Raw genomic sequence first — 24,516 nt, 5'->3', positions numbered from 1 at the left:
TACAATTGCATTCTGGTGGACAATACTTGCAGGACATGATTACCTATGCTACCTGTGTTTCAAATGCTTTCTGTGAGTATGGGATATTTTTATACTAAAAAGACAATGTTTACATGTTGAAAATTTGCCTTAATTAGTGTTTTCTTTCAAGTGAGCAGTTTCTGCACAGGGCAGATACGACCCTGTGGCAGAGCCAGGACACTTCTCTCCAAAGTCTCCTCAGATGCAGAAGCACAGCCCCATTTTCTCTTTGATTCTGAGCACATGGCTTTTGGAGCAGCAAAGGGGGATTTTCCTGTAGGCTACATGCACAGAAATGTTCATTTGAGTTTCCCTGCATTTCACTTCCACCCCTGCTCTTTCCAATAAACAAGATAAGAAGATAGAGACAGAAATGCTTTCTTCCATTTAAAAGACTTGGTTTTAAAATAAAAATAAATTACTCATTATCAATCAGTTAGTGTTTTCAAACATAAAAACCTAAAAATTCTCATCAATCATTCTCAGTGAAGCAATTATCTACCAAGCTTGATCAATTCCAAGGTGCTATATCGTGAGGCACAGCAGTGGGCTGGGGTCTACTGCAGTGGTAGAGAATCTGCCCAGTGTGTGCAAGGACCTAGGTCCCGGCTCACGCAGAAACAACACAACAAAACAATATTTTATGTGTCACTAAGAAAGAAAGATAAACCAAACCAAACCAAAAACAAATAACCCAACCACAGTCAATGCCACTAGGGCATGATGAATATATGAGCCCTATTTTCAGATGTATGTATATAAAAAAGTGTATCTTGGAATCCACAAAACATTGTAATGGTAAATGAGTTTGTGTCTTGTCTGATTTTCTTCTTGAAATGGAGCACCTCAGACTGTCTCTTGCGTACCCCAAACATGAATGCAAGCACTCGAAGGCATGTTCATTAGCACACTTTCAGTTTATTGACCTATGTAGAAAAATAATAGGTCTCCAAAAGTCAAAACAGTGAAAGTATATGCAAAAGGCTATTTCCAATTCCAGAAGGCTATACAAATATGCAAAAAGGAATAAGTTATTATATTTTTTACTTGTGTCTTTTTCCAAAAGTTTTCCTGAATTTCATTTCTAATGATACAATGACTAAGGACTGGTTTAACAAATCATTTTTATGTATATATTACATGCTTTGGAATACAAGTAGAAAAAGGTTCCAGAAAAGTTGTTGAGAAACGTCTCTATTCACAATATGAACAAGAAACTCGTATAAAAGGGAGGGAAAAGGAAGCACCTTTCATGAGATTTCGGAGCCGAATAAAGAGACAAAGATCAAGGCTGCCCTACAAACAAGCAAATTCCTACGAACAACAAATGCAGCTAATGAGTTCCTCCAGAAGGCCCAGGAGGTAGCTGAAGCCTCATGATTCAATCTCCTGTAGCTTGGAGTAAAATCCTTTCTGCCCATCTTGTTTCGTCACTGGGTGACTCAGATCTACTTCTGGAGTTCAGATCGTAGGTTCAACTTTCTCCTGCTCAGCACTTTAAGGCACACAATTCATCTATGAGGATGTGGGTTGGCTTGGTCCTCTGGGGTCCTTTCCGTTATCATCTTGAAAGCCCTTTCCAGACTCTGGTTTCATGAACTTTCCACCTCAAGGCTGCCACTTCAAATGACAGGAGAGGTGGAGAGTCACCAGTCTGTACAGTCAGTGTTGGGAAGCCCACCAGGGACTGGTGATATGTACCTTAAGAACGTTCTCCAAGCAGGGCTGGCTAGTCACTTCCTCTAGTTGGCTACCACCAAGTTATGGGACAGGATGCTACAGCGACCAGAATGACTAGTCCATACTATGGTGCTTATGAAGAACGTCACTTTATAATATCTTAAACCATTTACACGCATTCAGAACTTCATGAAAATCTAGTTTCTCTTCAAGTAAGTTTCCAATACTGTCTAAATCGTCATCTGTTTGTAGAAACAGTGTGTTTTCTGTCAGCTCACGAGTTCAAGCCTTGTAATGGTGAGCCATGACTTAGGAGCTTCAGGGCTCCCTCTCTCAGCATTCTGAACTGTGCTCTGAAATCTCCCATCCTCCTTTCCAATGGGACAAACTCCCTGAACATGTCCCCAGTTTCAAGGCTTGCCTTTAACAATTGTTATTCCCTTCCTAAGAGCTCGCCGTAGGACACGGCTTCATGCCAATTCTCTTGACAGCAATCCCACAATGGGACCAGACTTAGTGAGAGGTTAGTGCCTAGAGTTTGAAAGGCAGGTCCTCATCCAGGGCTTTGTGGGGCCAAGTGGGTGATTCACTTCCAAACCATGAAAGTCTTCTCTTCGCCCTTTGACGCCTTTCATTTCTAAAGCCTTCTAGGAGACGAACACATTTTGCAAGGCACACTAGTGTGAGAACGTGCAGTGCTTGGTCAGGAGGTCCAGCTGCATTCAGACTAATGTTCCAGGCTTGGAGTCTTCGTGCCAAAAGAGTCTCTGCTCGCTACTCTCCAGGTTGTCCTCCAGCTGGTTTCCATCTGTACCGTCCAGCGGAGTGGTCTCTGCATACTGCCTGGTAAAGAGAACCGGGAAAGTTACTACCCGAATCTGTTTTCCTCGCTCAGTACAAAGACTCCAATGGGTTAGAAGGAAGCACTGTTAGGACAAAAGTTTCCAGAACCTAGCGTAGGAGGCAAAGAGCGTATATTCTCTTCACCAAACAGCGAAGCATTGTCTGACAGGCACAGGACGGATTGTTGAACTCTCGGGAGAGTTCTACCTTTGTTTACTTTTCATTTACTACTGATTAGGGCCCAGAAGTTATCAAGTTACATGTTAACTTAAAGGCGTTTGTCGGGAAGAAATACAAATGTATTCCTTGCAGCAGAGACTATTATGGGCTACAGTTTATTGCCCCGTTTGACACTGCCTGGTTCGGTGTGTAATTTGATAAGCTCATCCCAGCGCTCATTCTCATATATTGTTTTGAATTCCCTTTGAAACAGCATAACTAGTTCCCTTATTAATAATGATACAAAAGTGAATCTTTGACGCATGCTTGCTTCTTAATTTGTTAACAAATCATATTTTACGTTTTAAAAAAGGCATGTTTTGACAACTCTTCAAATTAAGAGAATAAATTTCATGTTTTTCTCAGGGATAAGAAAAATACTTAAAGTTAGCAGGGATACCTTGAGATATCCGTCATATCCCGAGGGTTTATGGGCCAAATATAAATTGTCAGGGACCCGGGAAATGACATCATATAGGCATTGTGGTCTCAACACTGCCAGAAAAAAAAATAGTAGAAACAGACATATTTGGATAGTGTATTCAAACAAGCACAGCCTGTTATACAAACGGTCCAGTTAAGCAAACCACGTTCTTCAACAGTAGGTTAAAAGAGGTTAGATAGTTAGTAGACTTGTGTTTGCAATTCCAAAGTCTTTTAGTAAAGCTGAGAAAAAAAAAAAAAAAACCTTTGGAAAGAAAGCTTTGGGCAGAGATACTATATAAATTCAGGATTTTAGTGTTTTCAGAGAACATCAAAGCAAAGTCAGATTTCACAACCTCACACGGCAGCCAGGAAGGGCAAAAGTCCTGCTGTCCAGAAGCAGCAGGCCGAGTGGAGCGCTGTACTTACTCCCGCTGGCTACACTGAGCAAGACAGAGCTTAATACTGAGCTCGCCTCTGGAGTCACAGCCATCCTCTGCGACAGAGGGCCTCGCTTGTGCCTAGTGAGGGGAAAGTCAGACAGGAAGAGGAAAGCACGAGGAAACAGGAAGTGAAAGGAAACCAGTTCATCTGAAAACTGGCGGGAGAGCACAAATCTGCCCCCTCTGAGACACTCCTAGCACACAGACTCCTGCCTGTCTGCTTTGGGGAGTTCACCAGTGCCAGGTTTGCCAAACCATACTAGGGAAAAGTCGCCAATAAAAACTCCTAGCTTTCTATAAATATCATACAGCTTATTAAAAATATATATAAACCCACTCATATGTTGCTGAGCCTTTTAAGACTTTAGTATGGACAATCTAGAGTTTTTCTTCTGCATAATGAAATTTATTTCATCTCTTACTTTTATTAGCATAACTAATGTATTAATTGAACAAAAATAAGGTTCATTATAACATTTTCACATGTGTATGTGTTCTGGCCCTGATTTTAAAAATGGTGCTTTCTGTTGGTTGGCTTGCTTTGTTTTTTGAGACAGGGTCTCACATTATAGCTCAGATGGACCTTAAGGTCATTATGTAGTCCCGGCTGCCCACAAGTTTACAGCAATCCTCTTGCCTTCGCCTCCCAAGAGCATGAATCACCATGGCAGCTTTAAAAACACGTTTCCATAAAAATGCGTCATGCATTCTTAAGGCAAATTTCTGAAGTTTTGTCAGTGGTTATTGTTGTATTTGGCTTGTTAGTAAATTAAATTAAAATGATCAGATTGTATTATAGTTTTAAAAATCCTGCACAAGACAGGTATGTACTTCTGTAATCTTTGGGGCATCAGTGTTGCCCATTCTTAAAGACCACACTTGTCAGTTTTAAGTATTAACCCTAGTTTGGGGACGAAGGCTGAGGATGTGGTCTGAAGTGCAGACAAACACATCACACAGGATACATTAATATCACTACTGTTACGAAGGGTCATAATGTTCAACTATGGAGTTTTTATATAAAGCATCATGTATTTAATACTTAGTTATATATGTAAGGCTTAAAATGTTAGAGAGATGGCTCAGTGGCTAAAAGAACTGGCTGCTCTTCCAGAGGATCTGGGTTCAATTCCCAGTACCCACATGGTGGCTCACAACTGTCTGTTTCAGGGTATCCAACACCCTCATACAGAGTATATATGAGCAAAACACCAGTGTACATTAAATAAAAATAAATAAATCATTTAAAAATGTTTAACTATAGTCACATAAAAGGTGGTGCACACCTTTAATCCCAGAACTAAGGAGGCAGAGACAGGTAGATCTCTGAGTTTGAGGCCAGCCTGGTCTACATAGTAAGTTCCAGGACAACCAGGGCTACACAGAGAAACCCTTTCTAAAAAAATCAAAACAAACAAACCAACAAAAAGTTTAACAACATAGGATTGAATTTTTAAGATATTAAATTTTTAAATGAGATGTATAATTTAATACACAGTATAAGATGCAAAACTATATTTGCCATATCATTATGGTCATGTTCAAAAGGACAGAGGGTCATAAAGAAATGTGTTGAATGTTGATAACACTGTCTCTGGTTGGTGGAATTAAGGCTCCATTGTTATCTTTGCTAGTCCTTTGTAACTCTTCATGTTTTCTCCACAGTGAGTGACGTGAGTTTGCACAGTGGAACTTTAAATAACTTCCAATTTCCTGCACACTGTGTCCCCTCTGACCCTAGCCTGCTCTGACTGAAATATATAGGCAGACTTGGAGAAAATAGATTTTCTTCTCAGAGTGTTTAGCAGCTTCTGGAATCAATGAAGGCAGAGATAATGATAAGAGAACCGTTTTGCGCACTGACTCAGCGAAAAGGAAAGAATCACCGTTCAAACACAAAAAGCATCAGCAAATCTAGCCAAGATGCTGAGAGCTGTGTTGAAAGAGTTATGCTCAAACTTGGGTCTGCTCATTATGGTTCCTGCTGCAAACTCATTCTCAAGCATGATTTAGACAAGTCCCAGCCCTCTGACATCCTCTGAAGAACAGTTCCACCAAATCTATTTTGAGCACACCCTTTGTTGAGCTGAGACAATTGGCTTAATATCTCAAGCCAAGAAAAACTCTGGTGGAATGTGGGGAAGAAAAACAAGGATTGGGGGACCAAATACTTCCAATTAGCCTGGACCGCCAACTGGCTCTGCAGGGAGCTGCTAACCTGCCCAGTTCACTAGCCCAGACACCGTGCAAGCTGTAGTCTAAGTTTCCTTCGCTGGAAGTGGCAATGGGACTTAAACAACAAGATCAAATTTTCGACAACAACCAAAATGTACCGAGAAAGTGCTTGTCTTCACGGCACTGCTGGTCTAAAAGAAAGGAATGAAGCTAGTTCCTTCTCCGGAGAAAAATCAAAAAACCGTGAGAATTCTAAGTCTGATTTTGGGGAGGGCCCTTGTTAAGTTTTAGGCTAATCTCTTTAATGCATTTTAGTGGGCTCGAGACGATATGACAATCATTTGCTCCATCCACCTGCCTATCAGTCTGGGCCAGGGGAGTTACTTGTTCCATGTAACTGGGCCAGGGGAGAAGCTGGTGAATCTTTAGAGTCGCACTATGCCACCTTGCACGTGTGTACTCCCTTTACTGTTTATGGAGACCTGCTGGAGCAGACAAACAGGACAGATGGCTGTGTCCAATGTGTCTTAGTGAACACAAAAAGACAGCAAGTGGGGACATCTAACTGACCAACTGCTGGCTGGACTCTGGTACAAAGAGCTTTACTGGGGGAGAGGTATTTTCCCTGCAGTTTTTCTCTCTTCCAGAGGAGACTTATCCACAATCCACAGTTTTAAATACATCCTTACAATGGAAGAAAGAGAACAGCCCAGCTGTGGACCGAGGCTTTCATGCGCACAGCTGTAAAGACAGGGCTGACTTTGGATGAGCTCGAGGGAGCTCAGAAAGCTTCAAAAGTCCGGTTGCATTTTTTGGCTTTGCTGGCCAAGTGCTGTGTGTCAAAGGCACTTAGCTTTGTTCTCAGAGTGCAAGCACAGACTCAGCTACCAGTAGACTAATGAGCATGGCCATTTTCCAATCAAACATTTACAGAATGAGGTGGCAGTTGGGTTTGGCCACAAACCCCGTGTTACATCTCGTCACACTGAGACTTCATTGTAGGAGCCAGGTAACCTTAGGAGAAGGCCAAGCTTCTAGAATCTGCTCAGGGCTTCCTCACCTGCTTGGAGAGGGCAAGGGATTGTAGATGCTGCCGTAGTAGCTGGTGTAGGGAGAATGCATTGGATTTTCGTATTCCGATAGCCCCACGGTTACCTGGGTCCTCCAGTTCCCGGAAGCATTTGTAGAAGACACTAGGAAAAAGAATGGGAAGGGGGAGCACATTAGTTGAAATACTTCAAGCCAATCTCTTCAGGTTGCCTCACAGTCATGTGTGTGTAGAGCAGAGAAACGAAAGGCCTGGGTTTGGTTTTGGAATTGCCAGTGCTGGGGATGGGTCCAGGCGATCTACCACCAAGATAGAACCCCATATCTGAGCCAGAATTTGCAGTCAATTCAATTTGTTGGCTTAGTGACTGAGCGACCCTGGGCTGATAGCTTATTCCTTTCAAGGTTCAGTTTCCGTCCGTGTGGGGAGGATAACGACATAACTATGTTCTGTGTGGTCACAGCACCAGGACTAAAGGGAACTATGAACATCTTCAACCCAGTGAGAAGACAGACTCACAACCTGATAATTTATTATTAATAGCAGTCTGAAGGAAGGACGAAACATTTTCAACTACGCATATTTCTAAGTAGCCCAGAAGAAAAGGGAGAGGATTCTCATGAAGGGAGAGAAGCTCGCCCTTGGGCCTTCAGCTCTGAGATGGTACCTGAGAGTACATAGAGTCTGTGGAGGAAAAACACCCAGCCCGGTGACTTGTTGAGACTTGACTGCCAAAGGCAACCGCGGGCCACTGGCAAGACAGGACATTTTCTGTTGCTGAATCAAAAACAATGGGGGTCGGGACAGAAGCTAGCAAAAGGAGGAAGAGGCCAGTTTGTAAAAGAGACTAGTTGGGAACCAGGGGAGGACAAGGGCGTCATCATTCTGAAGCCGAGCCCGATTGAAGGCCTGGCACTGGTTCTGCTGCCCTCTCTGTAAAACCAGTCCTGCATCACACCTGGGCTACACGGGTGGCTCTACGTTCCTGTGCACATCCTAGTCTCTCTCACACAGCCCCAGCCATGGTTCTTCCTGTTCGCCATGTTCTCTTCCTGGCTACTGACCTCTTTCCACACCCACCGGTCACCCGGCAGTCACCACAGAGAGACACACTTTGGAATGCAGCTACCATAGTACCATGTCATTCTCATTAACAGACGTAGGATTCTTGTGGTGGGTTTCCAAGACTGAGGCCTTGGGGTCATACTGTTTGAGCTGGAACAGAAGCCCCTACTTTGTTACCTGCCAGCCAAGAGGATTGGCAGGGTCATTCAAACGCTAAACCAGAGTCACGGGAACTGTAAGAGAAGAATAATAACAAACCCAGCTACAGCAGTCACCCCGTATCACTGCTACTCATACTAAAGGGGAGAGCACCCTGGCACAGAGAGCTGCCAAGTCAAGGTGGCTACCGTCACTCCTGAAGCTGAGTCACACGAAGCCTTCGGGTGGTACGAAATCTGACTAACCAGAAACAGGAAATGCAGCTCTCCGTGTGAATGAGGTGTGCCTGTAGAACTCCATCGCTAAAGCTGTAAAGTGGGGCAGGAATGAGGAACATTCCAGAAGGGATTTCAGGGAGCCTTGATTTCATCCATTTACCAAGGATGCGCTGCTCAGCCAGGTGTGGTGGGGCAGGATTGGGAGAGGCCCTGAGAGTTTGAGGCCAGCCCAGGACACACTGTAAGATCCTATCTGAAACCGCCAAGGGGAGCTTAAGGGGCGGAGGAATGCTCTTGGTGGGACAGTCGGCAGAGCTGACACCAGGTCAGACCCAGGAAGTAGTAACTCCATTTTCACCCTTGCCCTAGATACAAAGCCAAGAGCCGAGACAGAGTTCTGAATCACACCTGTTTCCCCTGGGTGTTCCCTCAGCCTTGTGCACCAAAAGCCATCCTCAAGAATTTCCAGGCCCCTTGTTTGCCTTTATTCTTGTAGAACTCTGTCCAGGTGTGAACTGGGAAGGCCTTTCGTGCTGCACCCTGAACCTTAAGAATAAGCCAGACATCTTCTAGGTCAGGGCTATAAACCACAAGAAATAATGATAGGGGCCTCTTTCGGGTGTTAGATGTGTTCACATAGTCCTAGCCGAAGTCCAAAGTCCTAGAGATCGGAACAAAATGGAACCCAAACAAAGTCTCCATGGCAATGTTTTTGTCAGCAAATTCAGGAATCTCAAAGGTACAATTCACCCTAACTGCTCTCCACAGGCTTGGAAATCCCCACGTGTGTTTAAGGGAGGCAGCAAAACTCAGGACCCAGGTTTCTGTGAATCAATTCATTTCTTCAGATCTGAAGTTGACTTAATTTTCATACATCCCTCCGTCTGCTGACGAGACCCTGAGCTCATGGCGGCCAGACATGGCTTCAGTCCTGCACTCTCACTGAGGCAGGCAGACCTCCCCTAGGCTCCTACTTCTCTGCTGTTACCTAGACCAGGTTAGGGTGTGCGGCAGGAACATGAGCAGAGGGAGCCGCCAGACCCTAAATAAAAGTTAGAAAGGGGACACTTGATGATCGAAAATTATCTACAAAGATTCCTGGAGTTTTTTGGTAATGATGGTGGACATTGAATCAGATTTTCAAGCACTCCAGGCAAGTGCCCAGTCCCTCAAATTCCTCACATTAGCAATTCAGTAGCGCTTAATACACACTGAGATAAGATAAAGAAAGCATGTAGAAAAATACTTCACAAATACCAGAGTCTATCAGAATTACTGTAAACCTTATGCAGGCAGGTACTGATCATATCTTGGTGGTCAATGGGAAGGGAGGCATGATCCTTAATGCTTTCTGCTCAGCTCGTGTCTTTCTTTCAAAATGTCAACCCCCAACAATGAGACCACATTGGAGAGATGTGGCTATCAGCCTAAGACCCAGATGACAGACAGCTGGTGAAAACACCAACACAGGACAGCATAGACTAGGTACTCAGCAGCAAATGGCTCCACCTGGCTCTTACGCTCTGTGAAAGACTGCAGAGCTCTGTCTGAGTTGGCAGTTCAAACTATGGGTCCGCTGAATGACTGTCACTCTTAATGACCTTGGGGACCAATTTCATGATAGACGGTGACCCCAGGGGTGATGTGCTTCTCCAGCCATCTTACCTGAAGAGTAGGAAGACGCTCGACTGCTCGGAGAACAGGGCACCTGCAGTCCCGGAAATCCCAGGCACCTCTGTGAGCCCCTGTCTGAGTCAAAGCTAGACTGTGGGCTGTGTCCCTGATCCTTTTGCCCAGAAGCCCTCTGGTACCAGCCACGCAGATGCTCAGCAACTAAGGCCTTGTGGATGTTTTTGGTGATGTGCTCAGATTTCACAGCAGCCTTCCTCGGCAGCCGGAGAGTTGCATAAGGGTTATGGGGCACGCGGTCCATCTCGTCTTCATGGAAAGACCTGCTGTTGTAGTCCCTCTGACGGTCGTATCCATAGTGAGCTGAGGACCGGTAAGAAGGATTGACACTGTACTGTCCCTCAGTGTCATTCTCATAGACATAGCCACCGCTGTAATACAGGTCACACTCCGCATATGGTGCATATCCAGTGATGTAGTAACCAGAAGGTGGGTCCTGACCCTTTGAGTAGACACCGTTCCTCAAAGTCTCCTTTTGTGCCAGGTTGGGCATGCTTCCTGAATTGGAAGTAGACACATGCTGCTTCTTGGACCTTCTCCTACCCCTGGCGCGGGTGTCCAGCGTCTGGGTGGTGTAGTAAGGGCCAGAAGCAGGCGTCACACAGTAATACTCGGAGCTTGACTGGCTCGTGTAGGAAGACCCGTCATCGAGGATCTCAGTGCTACTGCTTCTTTGGGATTTGGAGAGGGTGAAAAATGGCTTGTCATTGTCCATCTCAGAGAGCAGGTGGGACTGGGACTCGAGGCTTCCGCTCCGCTGGCGGCAGTGCTGAGATGAAGAGTCAGGTCTGAAGGAAGAGGAGGGGAAATGAGAAAAAGGAAGCAAAAAGAACACTAGGCTGAGGGCTGTGGGGACGGCTCTGTAGCACAGCGCTTGCTGTGTGAGCATGGAAACTCGAGTTCAATACTGCAGAACCCATGTAGAAAACACACACATGGTTCCTGCAAACTCCATGCTAGGGGAGGGGCTGCCAGGCAGGTCCCTGAAGCTTGAGTCTAGCCAAATAGGCGAGTTTAAGGTTTAACTGGAGACCTGATCTCAAAAAATAAGGTGGTGGAGCAGTGGTGGCGCACATCTCTAATCCCAGCACCTGAGAGGCAGAGCCAGGCAGACCTCTGTGAGTTTGAGGCCGACCCGGTCTACAAAGTGAGTTGTAGAACAGCCAGAGATGCACCAAAGGGAAACCCTGTCTGAGGTGGGGTGGGGAGAGGTGGAGAATGATTGAGGAAAGTGGTCCGTGTTGACCTCTGGTCTCTATATACATGTACCATCATGCATGTGAGCACCCACACATGTGCACATATAGGAACCCATGCAGCACAGAGAAAAGAACATGCTGAATGGGTTCGTAACTTCTAAATTCAACTGAACTTTCAGGTTTCCAAGTGTGACTACACAACAGAGTCCACCTGCTCACATCACACACTGGTTCATAAGTAAGTTCTTATCATGGTCTTTTCTGAGGAAAGAATAGGTAGAATAGGTTCTGGTATTGTGCAAGCCAAATCCTTCCTTGAAGATATATATACACACATACACACATACATATATATGTGTGTATATACATAGACGTGTATATATACATTTTATATACATACACACATATGCATATGCACACATATACACACACACACACATATATATACACACACACACATATATATATATATACACACACACACACATACATCTGCAGTCTGAATTAAAGCTGTCCTCCAATTGGTCTTTGGAGGCTCCTCTCTTCTCACATAACATTAGGTTACATAAGAATAAATGAGAAGCAAGGTAGAGTGCAGCCCGGGGCCTTAACCAGAGATACTGGTGTTGAGTCATGGTTTGGCTGGCTATTCATCAGCTCTAAGAGTTAGGGCAAGATACTTAGTTTCTTTCAGTTTTGCTTCTGGGTTTGTAAAAGGAGATGAAAATGGTACCTAATATCCTCTTCATAAGGGGCTTGCTGTGGGTACTAACTAAAGTAGCACGGGTAAAGCCTTTATGGGGCTGAGGCTACAGCTCAGTTGGCAGTGCTGGCCTCGCATGTATCAAGCCCTGGTTTTGGATCTTGGTGTCACATAAGCCAGGTGTAGTGTGTACATCTGTAGTCCAGTGCTGAGGTAGGTGGTGGGCGCAGGAGGGTGAGGACTTGAAGCTCATTCTTGGCTACATAGCGAGTCAACCTGGACTATAGAAAATGGTGTTGCTAAACAAATAGGATCTTTAAAAAAAAAAAGGAAGAAAAAACATTTATCACAGAACTCTGCAAATACTTCAAAGCTCCCCCGCAGTTATTCTCACCCTTGTCAATGAATTATGAATTGTAATATCTAGTTGAGGAAATTAAAGTACTAAAAATCCAATATATGCCTAGAGAAACCAAGTACATGGTGTTTACTCACAAATTAGAAATTATAAGTTAGCGGGAAATGGGCCAGTGTGCGCCGGGGCTACCAACGAATGGAAAGTCACTTTAAAAGATTTAAAAGTGCAGCCAAAGCAAGGCAAGCACTCAGGCCAACAGTGGCAGAGCTGAGGCAGAAGAAATGAGGTTCTTACTCCAGGTGGCTGCTGCTGTAGGCATTTCGAGTCAGGACGGGTGTGGTGGGCATGCTCCGTCCTCCTTGGGGCCGCCGCTCCAGTGTTTTGTAAGGGCTGCTGTGGGTGGACAGCATTTCTCTGCAATGAAAAGGAATTGAAGAAACGGTGAACCTCCTGGTGTTCCTGGCAAACTTGTTATACATTGATGTGAAACTTACTGGGAAGTAATGGAAAGAGAGCATGAGAGAAGGATTGGGGGGGGGTGAGTCTCTGGAGGTGAGCATCCTGAGGGGAGTAAGTCTCTTGGAGGTGAGCATCCTGAGGGGGAATCTCTGGAGGTGAGCATCCTGAGGGGAGTAAGTCTCTTGGAGGTGAGCATCCTGAGGGGAGTAAGTCTTTTGGAGGTGAGCATCCTGACGGGGAATCTCTGGAGGTGAGCATCCTGAGGGGAGTAAGTCTCTTGGAGGTGAGCGTCCTGAGGGGGAATCTCTGGAGGTGAGCATCCTGAGGGGGAATCTCTGGAGGTGAGCATCCTGAGGGGAGTAAGTCTCTTGGAGGTGAGCATCCTGAGGGGAGTAAGTCTCTTGGAGGTGAGGATCCTGAGGGGAGTAAGTCTCTTGGAGGTGAGCATCCTGAGGGGGAATCTCTGGAGGTGAGCATCCTGAGGGGGAATCTCTGGAGGTGAGCATCCTGAGGGGTCCTGGATGACTTAGCAGAAGCACATGTGGCCTGACTGTGTTGAGTCACACACACAGGCAATAAGAAGTAGGATAGACTGAAAGCAACTGCCGTGGGGCTCAGCAGCCCTTCCCTCAAGTCTACTCAGAAATATTTGGGGTTTGACACACACACACACACAGAGTATAGAAGAGAGTAGGCACGACTGTCTCCAACAAAACTTAATGACATTTTCAGACACCACCAAATATTATTGCTTTCGACCTGTTCCCTCCAACTTCTTGGGAATAATTTCTTTTTTCTTTTTTTTTCTTTCTTTCTTTTTTTTTTTTTTTTATTTTTCGAGACAGGGTTTCTCTGTAGCTTTGGTTCCTGTCCCGGAACTAGCTCTTGTAGACCAGGCTGGCCTCGAACTCACAGAGATCCACCTGCCTCTGCCTCCCAAGTGCTGGGATTAAAGGGCGCCACCACCGCCCGGCTGGGAATAATTTCTTAAAAAGTCAGCTCATGGTGGCTGAGTTGATGTGGCCCATGGCTGTTACCCATAGGTACTTGACTAAAACGTCTCATCTTTAAATCATATTTTTCTACTTCCCAGAATGCTAAGAACATAGCTGCCTAAGGAGAACGTAAGCACAGAAGTACAAAATAATTTGTGTATCCATAATATTTTCATATCTTTTTATTAAATGTGTGTGTATATTTACAAATATTTACATTTTTAACAAAAAGAGATCTTACTTTGTATTTTCAATATTTAATTAAAAGTTGAAGTTGCATATAACTGTTTCATATTGCTTAATTTTTGCTTATATTATCTTTTTATTTTATTGTTAATTAAGTAATTATGTCTATTTTATTGTTAATTCATTAATTTGTTTAGTTTTAGTTTTGAGGACAGGCTCTCTCTTGGTAGCCTCAAACTTGTAGTAATCCGTCTTCAGCCTTCTTGATGCTCTGCTCACAGGCAGAAATTGCTATTTAGGACTCTACAGTGTCATTTTAGTGAATTCATAATTATTCTACTGTGTGCCTTTATAATAATTTATTTAAGCAGTCCACAGGTTGATAGTTTCCTTAGAGTCAAAGTTATACAGTTAAACTATAGAATCCTAGGCCTGATAGAATTTGACCTGAAAGTCTCACAAAAGTTCATGGATTAGCTGGGCAGTGGTGGCGCATGCCTTTAATCCCAGCACTCGGGAGGCAGAGGCAGGTGGATCTCTGTGAGTTCGAGACCAGCCTGGACTACAAGAACTAGTTCCAGGACAGGCTCCAAAGCCACAGAGAAACCCTGTCTCGAAAAACCAAAAAAAAAAAAAAAAAAAGTCATGGATTGAAAACTTGGCTTGGAACTTTTGAGGTTACTAGAAAGTTATGGAACTTTGAGGGGCAAGGCAAGTGGGATGAAGTTAGGCCATCAGGGGCAGCCCCTGGAAGGGGAAATTGAAGTCAGCTACTTCCTGTCTCTCTCTGATTCTCAGTTACCCCAAGGAGAGTACTTTGTTTGTTCTACCACATGCTCCCCACCGCGGTGCTCCCCTAACCACAGACCCAAAAGCAAGGGGCCAGGTGATCATGGCCTGAACCTCTTGAAGCCACAAGCATTTTTATAAGTTGCTTATTTCATGTTAATATCACTCCCTAATCTCGATCATTAAAGCCCTTGTAACTAGATCTAAATCACACAGACTTTAATACAAGGAAAGAGCCAAGGGCCTTTTCAAAAGCCCTCTGCAGAAGACTCCCGCTCACGTTCAACAACAAACCTCTGGGGTAGCCCTGCCTCAGTTTCCTGATAGAACGTCTTCCCAAGGCAAATGTGTCACTCTTTCAGAGACATCGATCTTTCGATGAGATCCGCTCACCTGGACTGCCTGGTGTCCACCAACTGGTCATTGATGGAGGATTTTCTGAAGTGGATTCGCTCAATACCGAGAGACTTGGGGGGTAGAATTCTTGGAGAATGAGGTACTGAACTCGGTCGCTGCCCAGCCAGAGTAAAGGAGTCATTGGCTAAAGTGAGTCGAAATGAAAATAATAAAGATGATCAAATCAGTAAATGAACAGCTTGTCAATCTTTCACAAAGAAATTGACAAACCAGATGAACAACAGTCCTTCTCAGGACCATGTTTGTAGGAATGTATAGTAGGCATGCACACATCTTGTAAAGTTAAGTTTTATAGTTGGTGTGTTAGAAAAATAGAAATACCACAGTCCGAACCAAGTTTTCTCAATTCACAGGGACCACTCTGAGTAAGAAATTACAATGGGTGACAATGTCACTTTCAAAAGCTTTTATTAAAAGAAGTCTGCTATTTTCTAGTGGAGCACACCTGTAAGCCCAGTACTTGGGGGGTAGAGGCAGGCAGATTTCTATGAGTTTAAAGCTAGCCCAGTCTACATAGTGAATTCCAGACTAGCCAGAGTTACACAGTGAAACCCTGTCTGTAAAGAACAAAAGGAGAGAGAGAGAGAGAGAGAGAGAGAGAGGATTTTGTTCCCCCTTAAAAACCACAGGGCTCTGAGGCCCCGGGCTTATCCTTTGAGGGATGGGCTATGCTGATGCAGACACGGTGTGTTCACCAGCGATCTGTACAACCTGTACAGTGGGAAGTGTATTGGATTGCAGCTCAAAGGAAGGATCCTGAAGTGAGATTTTATTTTATTGACCATCAAACTCAGTGAAAAAGCAGTGCGGGACAGGGGCAGGGCAGTGGCTTCCCGGAATTCTTCAGATCACATCAGATAGACAAGCAGCTGACTGTGTGTAAAGACTTACAAGGAAGTACTCAGCCCCTTGGTATGAAAGCATTCCATCCCCAAATACTCCAAACTAATATTGGCCACAGTCACACATATTGCTTACTTATAAAAAGGACAAAAATGACTTGAAATCTAACTCATAAAATATGTCTTTCTTCCCAAGTAAAACAAAATCAATCCCATTTCTCCAGAAAGCAGTGGCATGCAAAGTGTACACCATAAATTGCTGGATTCCAGATATGCAAAACGTCACCACTGGAAATTGATAGGTGAAGGACCACGTGACTTACATACTTCTGAGTCTTTATTTTATTTATTTAGTTGTTTACAAAGTTGAAAAAAAAGACTTCAACATCTTCACAGACAGACTTACTCAAACTATGGATTTCTGACTGGGTGGTCCTATTTTTTTTAGGTTTTTTTTTTTTTATTTGTACTCACTTCAGTAACTTGAATCCAGAGATATAAGCAGTATATAACCAGAGAGTTACAAGTAAACACAGATTATACATGCGAAGTTCTGCTCACAAAGGTCACATGAACTGTTTTAATATGTTAGCCTGTGTAGATGACAATTATAGACCTCTCTCTTCAATCATTAGCAAAAATAAAATTAGTTTATTTTACATTTCCACAAAGAGAAACAAGTTGGCTCTTTTTGTTACTCTTTGTTAGACAGAGTCTTATGGCTAGAACTTTCTATGTAGCAAAGGAAAGCTTTGAACTCCCGACTTGTCTCTGCCTTCCAAGGACTGGTACCATAAGTATGCAGTATCACACCTGGATTATTTGGTGTCCAGGATCAAACCCAGGGCATCATGCATGTGAGGTATTCTACCAACTAAGCTGCATCCTATACCCATGTTTATTTAAATTAAAAAATTATCTTAGGTATAAGAGACAAGATCCTGCTCTTTCAGATGACCTGAGCTCACTTTCTAGCACCCCCATGTCAGAAAATCTCACAGGGCATCCGGCCTCCTTGGGGACCCTCAAGCATGTGCTACACACACACACACACACACACACACACACACGTACTTACTCACTCACTCACTCACATATACACACAAATAAATAAAAATAAATCATTTTAAAAATGATCTTCACACTTCAGAGTACCTAATATTTTTAAATGAAAAAAAAAAAGAGCCACTTACGATCATCATAGGTGGTGGTGTCGGACAAAGAACTACTTTCTGATGGAATTATGTCTTCTGTGGAAAAAAAATAGCCATCTTTAGTATAATTGTGCATTTAGACAATTAGAATGAGTTCAGCAAAGCAATTTTCAATGAAGTGCATTTTATTTTCATTTAGATAAATGTAAGCAATTACAGTGCATTAAGAATAATTAGCTGTTGTTGGAATCACTTACGTTCTACTGGAGATAAAATCATCTGGTCTATACAGATGTTATAATGGATTAGTTAGTACTCAGTATCCAGAGGAGAATGGTTTCTGGTCTCCCCCCAATAAATCTGAGGGTGTCCCAACCAGTACTCACAATTCCTACTATGGTGTGAGTGCTATATAAATAGTCATTATGTTGTAGTGCTTATCAAATAATGTCTTAGTTCAAAGACAACTTTCCCTCAAACACTTTGACCTGAGGCTGACTATATCTACACATGTGGGGTCTGAGGAAAGAAGGGTAGCCTATATTTCTTTTCTCCTTTTCCCTTGCTTCCTTCACCTCCTCTCCCCCCTTTTTCTCTCTCTCTCTCTCTCTCTCTCTTTCTCTCTGGAGACATGGTCTTCTACAGAAGCACAGGCTGCTCCCGAACTCTCTACATAATAATAATAACTTCTAGGGTACTTCTATGTCCCAAGTGCTAGGATAAGAGGCACACACCACCACGCCTGTTTTCATGCCGTGCTGGGCTGAACCCAATATTCACGTCTGCTGGGCAATACCAACTGAGCTGCATCTTCAGCATCTGCCTACATCCTTAGAATAGGATTAATATCCACAGCGTTTGCATCTTAAACTGATTTGCCATGTTTTCTTTTGTTAATACTTTGAAAGGAAACTGCATTCTGTATTTGTTCTAGGGAACTGCCTTGTGCATTATAGAAACCACATCTATTTACAGACCTCAGGCAGCACTCTTACCCTCAATTTTGACAAGCACAAATACCTGCAAATATCATTAAATATTTCTAGGGTGGGGGTTTGGAGGGCAAAATTGTTCCTACTTAGGAAGCACTGAATCGCAAGACTTGGGTTTAAATCTTGGTTTTGGTCATTTACCATTTGAGGGCGCTTGGGCAAGTTGCTTCATGTCAGTAAGGGTCATTTGCATCTGCTCTGCAGTGGGGGCAACAGCAGGGCCTATTGCATGGTGCTGAAATGAGCCATTTGATTAACTAATGACACAAAGACCGTAGCCAGCTCCAGGCACACGACAAATGCTAGATAAATACCAACTACATGGATTGGAGAGATGGCTCAGTGGCTAAGAATACTGGCTGCTCTTCCAGGGATCCTGAGTTCAATTTCCAGCCATCACATGGTAGCTCACAGCCATCCAGAGTGGGATCTGATGCCCTCTTCCGTCATAAAATCATACATGCAGATAAAGCACTCATATACATAAAATACATAAATAAATCTTAAAAAGGCATACCAACTACCCTTTTTAGTTTTATTATCCATACTTGGCTGTCTGAAAATGACAGCCATAGTGCTTTGGGTATTTCTGGTACCCATTTGGTAGAAAGACACCAGATATGTTGGTATGATTTTGTGAATCATTCCATAGTCTGCGTTGACTGTTTTGGTGGGAAGTTCTAACCAAATACAGCACCTCGATGTAAGTTTTAAAGCCATTATGGAGAGACTGTCTTCATTCAGACTCGAATGTTAATCCTATCAGAGCCAGGTGGCCTCTCTCTTAATTAGACACACAGAGAAACTTGAAGGCGAGGTGCCAGTATCGTCAGCTGTTGGGTACACTTAAAAAAAAATCTATCCAATATATGCTCAACCAATGGCACCATCTGCTGCCCAAATGTCAGCCACCAAAAAGAACATTTGGGTCTAGCACAGCTTGAGGGTGAATTGGCTGTGACAAATGGCCGTGAATATTAAGCACACTGTTAATCATGTCTGGAGGCAAAGAATGGAACCACCATCACACCAACTGGATTGCACATTTAAATTCTCCAGCTGTAGTGGATGGACATTTGTGTGTTAATGCCTGTATATTCACTTTCTGGAAGTCATATCTCAGCTTTATGAATCAGGCTTTAAGCCTGGTCTATTATAAACCCAATAACCACAGCTTATCAAACAGAAAATGTGTAATTACTTCATACTCCAGTGAAATTTAAGGTCCACCAGTTATTATATAGCACTCACTCAGCGGAGGAATGACCTCAGGTGTTAACACATAAACTTGGGGAAAGACTTGGGTTTAGAGAAATGCCATCACATTTCAATCTTGATTATGTCTAAAAACCACATTAATATCGTATAAAGTCAGTTAGACTTGAAATTAATGTAATAAAGACATCTCCATTTTTTTCTGAACATGAACATCATAGATAAATGATGTTGAGAATATTGGAAACAGAAGAGAATCAGCACGCTCAAAACTCTATGGCTATTAGTATTTCGAAATAGTTCCCAATCAGCCATCCTGCGTGCTGGTTTATACAAAGTTGGGGTTACCTTGTGGTTATAATCTCATCTCTCATCTTGCCACATTCCATACTCTCATTTACCATTTGCCTACTTGTAAATACTCTCCTGAGATGGGATGATCATAAGACCTCTTCTCTCTCTACACACGTGCAAGATTGCTCTCTAAGAAAATGCAGGGTCTACCACATTCAGACACCTTCCACATTCAAACACATTCCAGAACTACTGTCTAAAGCTTGGCATTCTTCACAACCTGCATCATGAAAAGGCTCTGGGGCAGTACCACCAGTCCAGCTATAGAGGAGTCTGTTTTCTCATGGACCAACATCATCTCTGTGAGTCTTCACCCTGAAAGTTCAAGCCCTGTCCTACAGAACTACAAAAATGAGCCTGGTGCCGGACATGGAGTTTTCATGCCTTTGACACTGAAGAGCCAATCATTCTTACCCTGGGACAGCTGTTTTTTTTTTTTTTTTTTTTTTTTTTTTGGTTTTTCGAAACAGGGTTTCTCTGTAGCTTTGGAGCCTGTCCTGGAACTCCCTTTGTAGACTAGGCTGGCCTCGAACTCACAGAGATCCACCTGCCTCTGCCTCCCGAGTGCTGGGATTAAAGGCGTGCGCCACCACCGCCCGGCTGGGACAGCTGTCTTTGATGCTGTTCTTCTGCCTTCCACCAAGCAGACCAGTGAAGGCATGCTACAGCCCAGCAGGAGAGCTGGGTACAGGCCCGCACAGCTTCCACGTACTAACCTGGTAGAATAGCTGCAGCCTTCTGGCTGGGTTTCTTCCCACACCGGATTCGGTATTCATTTATGGAATTTTCAATCTCCTGCAGCCTTTTCACAGCATCTGTGTAGTCCTGCTTCCGTTTTTTCTTCACGGTTTTACACAGGTCTGGCTCACTGGCAAGTTTCTTTGCAGCTTCAACTAGCTTTTGCTGGATTAGGAAATTGCTCTCCAATTCTTGCAAAGCTGGATCCTGCATTTAGACAATGACACTGCTTGATTTTCACGGACACACACAGTCACTCTCTCACTTGATATCAATGAAAGATTCTTGTATGTTCTTGACTAATACACCCTTAGGAAATGAAATCATCCAAGTTTTAATAACGCAGGCATTCTTAGTCACCTTCCAAGGCGACATCTCTCACACACCCTAACTTCGCCTTCTCACAGCCCAACCTCTTTTCCTTTTAAAGGAGGAAAATGACTTTGCATTTATGCATTTGGCTGGGTTAAGAGCAGTCTTCAAAGAGAGATTCTAGCCTGTGACTCATGTGTGCAGAATGCCATATCTACACGTGGAGCTTCAGAGACAAGGCATTTGGGTCTGACTGTTCTTTCTGCTTGTCCGCAGTAGCATGACTGAATATGCTTCTCATAAATAAGCTTTTAGTTTTCTGAGTCGGTAAAAGGAAGAAAGTACTTTACAAAAGTGCGCTGAAGATTAAATGGCACACCTGTGCTGCTTAGGTCAGAGCCGAGTGCACTCAACAGATATCAAAACTCAACTCCATTAGGAACGGAAGCTGAGATAGTTAAATCCCTGTAAGAACCACGGGGTGGGTCATAATGGCATAATTGCATGTGATATGCAATTGAGAAAGCACACAGTGTGTTGGCCATCAAATCTTTTCACTTAATTACACTGAATGCTGTATATGTGTTATCTCATTTAATCCTCCCTACACCCTTCAGAGGGGCGTTCCGCCATTGTTTGCATTCTGTGGATGGACTGAAACTTTAGGTGGATGAAACCTTTAGGTGGCAGCTACCTGGCTTTAAGGAAAAGGATCTGGAGTTAAAATTCAGTCTTAGTTTCTGTAATACTATTTATAACTTATACACAGGGTTTTTTCACTTAACGCTCTCTTCGACACGGGGAATGAAATAGTAAGAAGTAAAAGCAGTTTTGTGTGCGTGAAAGAAACAGTGCAATTTGATCTACTCAGTTTCCATGATTTGGAGAAAACTTGGCAGCATTGACTCGGAGCTGAAGGTGAGGATGGAGGGCACTGAATAGACGGCTCTCCTGTCTGCTCGGGGCCATGCTCCTACCTCCTCAGTAGGCAGTAAGTTGTCATCTAGCTTGAACGTGGTGCCCACTCGCCTCCTGACCTGAGGGGCCTTCTCGCCGATGTTCAGCGGATACTCCTTTGGCATTCTGCCCGTGAGCTCCTGTAAAACAGGGCAGGGTCAAGAGTTCATAATGGACACAGGCTATAGCCACCCAACACAGGTGCCACAAAGGCCAAGGCCACTCACGGCCTCACGAAGACAGATCTTCTTCAGCTCCTCAACTTTCTTCAGGAGTTTTTCTTGCAACAGTTTCTCCTTCTTCTTGAGTTCGAGTATTTTCTCTCGTTTTTGCTCCTCCATGCCTTCTGAGTCCTGAGAACCTGGAGAGGGAGAGGGGCAGGGAGGTTCACACAGGCCCTGTTTCCTTCCTCGCCAAGGGACAAAGGGCTGTGGAGGCAAAGCTGTTCCCAAATACTGCGTCTATTTCTTTTCTCCTTGTTTCTGAACATAATGGAAGGAAACCAGGAAGCATTTGCTTCTGGGCATCAGAGTCTGGTAAGAAAATGACTTTTGCACTTGGTGACTCAGTCATTTTGGAAGGTCCCACTAGATGTTTTGTGGTTCAGGCACACATAAGGAGAAGCTGCATTGTTTCCTAAGAGTGAAGGGAAGGTGATCCCTGAGATGGTCCCACTCAGTGTTTCTTTGGGAGGTAAGCAAGGCAACGGACTGTTCCATGCAAAGGAACGCCCTCCCTGGCTCCCATGCCTGCTGCTTCAGACCCACAAGCTGAGAGGGACTTAGATGAGACAAGTTAACTTAGTTACACAGACATAGTGATAAGAGACTTCAGAATTTCCATAAAGGAAAGGCCTGGGCCCAATGATTACAGTTTATGAACTAGGCGCTTGCAATAGTGTTTGTCTAGAATTATACATTCTGTGGAGAATTAGTGGCATCAAAACCTAGCAGGATACAAGATAGCCTTGGGTACTTAATATCTTTGCATCAAAAGTTATTTATATAGCCTGCCTACTTACAATCTAACTTCATAGTCTTTAAAAATAGTCAAAGACTGGGGATAGTGGTAACATCAGGAGGCAGAGGAAGGAGAATTTCTGTGAGTTTGAGGCCAGCCAGTTCTATACAGTGAGCCTTTAACTCAAGATAAACAAATGAATACATAAATAAGTTTAAAACATTATTTGAAGCTGTTGCATACTGTTACATTTTGATTAAAAAAATTTGCCTCAATAAGATGTGTTTGGAAATGATTTGTAGCAAACACAAAAGGAAAAAAAGACAAGGGGGGAGAGAGAGAGAGAGAGGAGAAAGAATAAAAGGAAAAAAAGATGACATATTTTCTTGAACAAGGAGATACCTGAGGATATCAGGCTGCCATTGCTTGCCATGATGAACTGACTTTTTGCCTCCAGAGTCACCAGTTTGGAGGCCCTCTGTGCTCCGGTCTCTGTTAAGTCCATTGCGATATCGTCTAAACTCCTAGCTGAAGGAATTTTTGCCTGTGAAGTAAATAACATTGAATTGAAATTAACACTATCACATTTTAAATCAATACACTGGTTAAGTTACTATATAATCAAAAATGTCAACACCGGGGCAATTTAAACCTTTAAAGTGGCACTTAGAAGCAACAGAAGACTTTATTTTTGTACATGGAGGGTTTTAGTAAGTATGCAGACCTCAACCACTAACTTTAAAATGTCACCAGCAATGTCACCACTGTACAAGCATGCATGCCAAATCTCACAACTTTCAAACCAGCTTTGCATACAGTGCCCATCTTTTAAATGCATGAAAAAGAAAACAGAGTGTAACAAAGCTTAAAAGATTTTTCTTATTATGTGTTTCCTGGGGAAATTCCTTTCAGAACAGAGAGGAAAAGGCCTGGAGTTTGTCCCCAAAGGAACACCTCCAGTTACTCACTTTACTCTGCTTCCGGTCCAGGTAGAACTGGTGCTGGCTAATGGCCATTACCCAGATGGACTTGATGAGAGCGGAGTTTGCATACCAGGTTTGTACAAACAGGCCACTCTGTCCAAAGGTTCTTCTAGACACTGAAATCCTAAAACATGAAGAAAACCATGAGTTTTCCATCCCTGGGAACAGCTGCACAAGGCGTGTTCCTAGCAGGCAGTGTCGCCAAACAGCACCTTCCTTCTCTGTCCCTCGGCGGCACAGACTTAGCTTGACAGGGGCTGAGGCTCTCATGCTGTCCTTTTACAACAAAACCAGTCAGTCAGTCCCAAGCAGTCTCTGTCTAAACTCTCACGCACTCAGAGCTGGATAAGGAGTTAGTCCAATGAGAAGATGTACAGATGCATCTAGTTAGAAACCACAGAGAAGCAGGATGACCACAGCGGTGAAAGATAAAAGCAGACGTTTAAAGACAGCCACAAGGCTTGCAGAAACAGCACCTGCCCAAGGCGAAGAGGGAGCACCTCACACCTAGGCCTCTACAGTCTGCAGGAAATGACCTTGATGATACTGGCTGAAGATGTGCAAGTCCCACAACGGTCCGGACTGCTGCTTGTATACCAGGCAAAAAGAGGAAAGGCAGGCGAGGAGGAGAGTCAGAGCAGGAATAGGTGGGAGAAAGAAAAAGACAACAATAGGGAGGAAGGAGCGGATGGGGAAGGCAGAGGGCAGAGGGCGAAAGGGCATGGAGGGGGGCGTGCACTAATGTTCTGTGTAGGAGCTGGTTAATCTCCTAGGTCATCTTTTGTCACCACAGTTTCCTCCCATCCCTCTGACCTCAGAACACTGTCTAGGGTATAAGAGTAACTCCTGAATGTGCCTCTTGGTAGTTCAGAGAGCCTACATCCTGACCTCCATTCATGTGGACTTTTGACAACTGTCTT

At 43.8% G+C, this 24,516-nt stretch overlaps 1 protein-coding gene across 4 annotated transcripts in view; it reads right to left on the bottom strand.

Moving 5' to 3' along the window:
* Positions 1 to 925: 925 nt before the first annotated feature.
* Positions 926 to 24,516, bottom strand: part of Frmd4b (FERM domain containing 4B) — a 332,706-nt gene continuing 309,115 nt past the window's right edge. For all 4 annotated transcript variants that reach the window (XM_057768449.1, XM_057768432.1, XM_057768440.1 and 1 more), the window contains 11 exons: positions 23,582 to 23,720; positions 23,016 to 23,157; positions 21,881 to 22,014; positions 21,674 to 21,793; positions 20,363 to 20,591; positions 17,125 to 17,181; positions 15,066 to 15,213; positions 12,538 to 12,657; positions 9,960 to 10,771; positions 6,865 to 6,997; positions 926 to 2,544 (listed from right to left, as the gene is read on the bottom strand). In XM_057768449.1, the coding sequence (XP_057624432.1) occupies positions 2,424 to 2,544; positions 6,865 to 6,997; positions 9,960 to 10,771; positions 12,538 to 12,657; positions 15,066 to 15,213; positions 17,125 to 17,181; positions 20,363 to 20,591; positions 21,674 to 21,793; positions 21,881 to 22,014; positions 23,016 to 23,157; positions 23,582 to 23,720 (2,155 nt within the window). In that variant the 3' untranslated portion in view covers positions 926 to 2,423. The remainder of the gene's footprint in view (positions 2,545 to 6,864; positions 6,998 to 9,959; positions 10,772 to 12,537; positions 12,658 to 15,065; positions 15,214 to 17,124; positions 17,182 to 20,362; positions 20,592 to 21,673; positions 21,794 to 21,880; positions 22,015 to 23,015; positions 23,158 to 23,581; positions 23,721 to 24,516) is intronic.

This window comes from Chionomys nivalis, chromosome 1, assembly GCF_950005125.1.
Source record: "Chionomys nivalis chromosome 1, mChiNiv1.1, whole genome shotgun sequence".
Taxonomy (NCBI): domain Eukaryota; kingdom Metazoa; phylum Chordata; class Mammalia; order Rodentia; family Cricetidae; genus Chionomys; species Chionomys nivalis.
Note: the sequence above shows the minus strand (reverse complement) of the source record. Positions and strands in the feature narration are given on the sequence as shown.